This window comes from Vigna unguiculata, chromosome 3, assembly GCF_037176805.1.
Source record: "Vigna unguiculata cultivar grain cowpea cultivar isolate G323 ecotype 2 chromosome 3, ASM3717680v1, whole genome shotgun sequence".
Lineage (NCBI taxonomy): Eukaryota > Viridiplantae > Streptophyta > Magnoliopsida > Fabales > Fabaceae > Vigna > Vigna unguiculata.
Window position 1 is genome coordinate 55,229,936 of NC_140794.1, and position 2,999 is coordinate 55,232,934.

Genomic DNA, 2,999 nt, shown 5'->3' on the forward strand with positions numbered 1-2,999 from the left:
TAGGGAGATTTCTTTGTTCTCATGTTTTAATGTTTGACATAGCACGATCACACATTCCTGCATTTTCCACAAAAATCTTGGATGTGATGTCAAAGGTAATTGCATCTCCATTTTTTTAAGTTACTAGATCTTCGAGCTGGTAATCAAATCAGTCTTTACTCAGTTTCATAAGATTTGATTTGACCACCAGAATACTTTCCCACAAGCTAAAATAGTAGCCACCAAAATTCTTTGAAACAGATTAACTATTACAAAAGAAAATGGTTCGGCCACAAAAACCAAGCATGGATCACAATTTCACCTTCTAGTAAAATATAAACCGCCCAAACGATCAGGAATCAATCACAAACACAAATACCGAATTACATCTGAACCAATCATAGTGGGTTTTCTCTGTATGTGTCAAAAGTTTTATTGAATCTACAGAATACTCCATGAAAATTTACTGTTAAACCGAGTTCATGATACAAGTTAAGACAATGCAGTTCAACTATTACTGATTCTGACCCATCAATTGGCCTGAGAAGAAGCATTGGAGGTGTCAAAAGATTTCTTTCTCACCAAGAGGCAAGTGATTCTTGAAGGATTGGAATGAGTGTTATCAAGACAACACACTAAGAAATCAGGCCTATGAAGGCCAAGGCAAAACCTATCCTTTCCCAGCACCAATGCAGAGGCATCAAGCAGAACATGCCAGTAGTTCCTATGAGCCTCTGAGACCCAATGATTTGTCCCATTCACATCTGCTTCATAAGCAAACAACCCTTTCAGGCTAACCTTACACTTCCTCCTGAAATTTTGGCTCAGCTGTGACCCTCTTATCCTCAAATCCAACCAAGTTTTGGGTGCCAGAATCACCTTGGATTCCTTAAAAGAAGCAAATTCTCTGATATAGTCTTCCTCTTCCCTAAGAATTGTCATGTAGTAGTTTCCCCTGACAAAAGGGTAGCTCTCCCCCACCAACATCATTGCATCCTTGTAACTTGGAGTGAAGAGAACCAGGTACTCATGATCAGGCAACCCACAATGCTTCAAAACCTTGTTTTGGGCTTGGATTTCTGGGATTGAGATGAAACTCCCTGGAAAGGAGGATTTTTTGGTGAGAATATCCAGTAATCTTGATGCCTCCAACTGGGTCCTATCCATTTCAGGGAGATTACTACCAAACAAAGGTTCTCTAAAGGTCCCTCTTGGTGACTTTTTCCTGTCATCTGACATGCCTTCTGAAGGCTCCTCATTGATGATAAAGCTAGACAAGTCTATGCCATTCCCTTCTCCTTCTATTAGGCCAGCATATTCAGGGTACTTTGCCAACACATACTGTTCAACATATTCCATTTCTTTCTGTGTTATTGGACCTGACCATCTAATGTCAATATCACGGATCCTTGATATTGCTTCTGCTATTATATGAGGAGGAATCACCACATGTGGTTTCTGTTTTGGTACCAATGGTTAATTTTCCATGGAATATATATATATATGTCTGTACAAGAAACAAGTAAAGTGAGAATTTGCTACTTACTTTAATAACCATACTGTTTGACTTGGGATTCTCTGCTATTAATTTGTGTATAGGTCCTACAGAAACATTCTGAATGTCCTTGGCTTCATCTTCTTCTGCCATTTCCTGATAAGTTACCTGACATAAGGTGTGGGATTATTCAAGCTTCTGCAATTGAAATAAAATCAACAACAAATTAACAAGAAACAAAAACTTTACCCCAGATCCTCCATGCTCCTCCCTGTTTGTTCCCATGGCAATATTCACTCCTTAAAGAAGCAAAAGGGAGTAGTTAGTTTTTAATTTCTTCTCCTAGCAAACATAAACCCATAAACAGAAGTTTTGAAGTTAAACTAATTGAAAACCTGTTTAAGGGTAGTGACTAGTGAGTCCTAATATGAAGAAAAAAGCGTATTTGAAAGGAGGACCTGGTCCAGCCAAACTCACTGATATGACATTTCTTGTTGAAGATGTGAATCTAATGATCGAATATTAAAGAAGCTAAAAGAAAATGATTAAGCCGACAAGGACAATAGCAACCCTCTAGGATAGTAGGTGATGATGAACTGGTGGTGGCATCTTCTATTGCTGTAGGCATGGTTTGCAAAGTATTCTCCGTTATAATACTTTTTTATTAGGGTTTTCAGACTAGGCCTTAATTAAAATTTCAACCTTGCTTTGATTCTTAGCTCCATCAATTGAGGTAAAGAAGACGTTATGAGTGAGAGTTTTTTGGTGAGGCTTTCCAATGGCAACGGCATCACCACCATTTGTGTTTATTGGTAGAGCAACGTCACAATGGGAATTTTATATTTTGGATGGAAAATGACCTTTTGACAATAATGGGGGAATTTCATTTCATGTCATGTGTGATTCCAAGGGAACTGTGTGAATCAATCTTTCTGCTAAGCATTATATCAGAGTTACTGTTATAATTTTCCTTAATTACTGGGAAAATTTGTTAACTGTTAACTACTTGAAAGAGACTCTTTAGTAACTTTCTGATAGACATTAAGATGAAATCCCGGCAAAAAAACCTGAACGGAAAAGATTCTAGAGATTATGGTAAACAGTAAAACCATTATCACTTTTTCAACGGTTGTTCAAAATTGATTCTTGAGATGAAACTAACACCTTTGAAAATTGTGCTACTCTGTCTGCATGGTTTGCTAGGAACGAAAGAGCCATTTGACGAGTTGCAAGGAAAAAAAAAAAAAACAAAAGAAAATCATATGAAAATGTGTTGTTTTGGGCAATAAGACAATTTTTGGCAATAATTTATAACCTAGTCTTGAAAGAGAAATCTCAAATTTCTGTTTGCATTTCACATTAAAATATTGCTTTCACATGAAATTCAAGATTTTTTATGCGAGTATATTATAATGGATTTGGAAACATGTAAGAAACTACTCAACGGGATTTAACTAATACATGTTTTTTGTGAACATGCCTTCAATAAACTTTAATCATTAACATATAAGCAAACACGTATTTA

General features: G+C 36.6%; 1 protein-coding gene across 3 annotated transcripts; it reads right to left on the minus strand.

Moving 5' to 3' along the window:
• Positions 1 to 287: 287 nt before the first annotated feature.
• LOC114176671 (uncharacterized) lies at positions 288 to 2,266 on the minus strand. 3 transcript variants are annotated; one of them, XM_028061780.2, is made up of 4 exons: positions 2,045 to 2,266; positions 1,724 to 1,773; positions 1,526 to 1,642; positions 288 to 1,437 (listed from the first exon to the last, which is right to left on the minus strand). In XM_028061780.2, exons 1-4 carry the CDS (start codon positions 2,100 to 2,102, stop codon positions 511 to 513), a joined length of 1,152 nt encoding a protein of 383 aa, XP_027917581.1. In that variant the 5' UTR covers positions 2,103 to 2,266; the 3' UTR covers positions 288 to 510. The 3 variants fall into 3 exon arrangements, with proteins under 3 accessions (XP_027917581.1, XP_027917583.1, XP_027917582.1); XM_028061782.2 differs by having other exon boundaries at positions 1,952 to 2,260; XM_028061781.2 differs by having other exon boundaries at positions 1,870 to 2,260.
• Between the last annotated feature and the right edge of the window lie 733 nt (positions 2,267 to 2,999).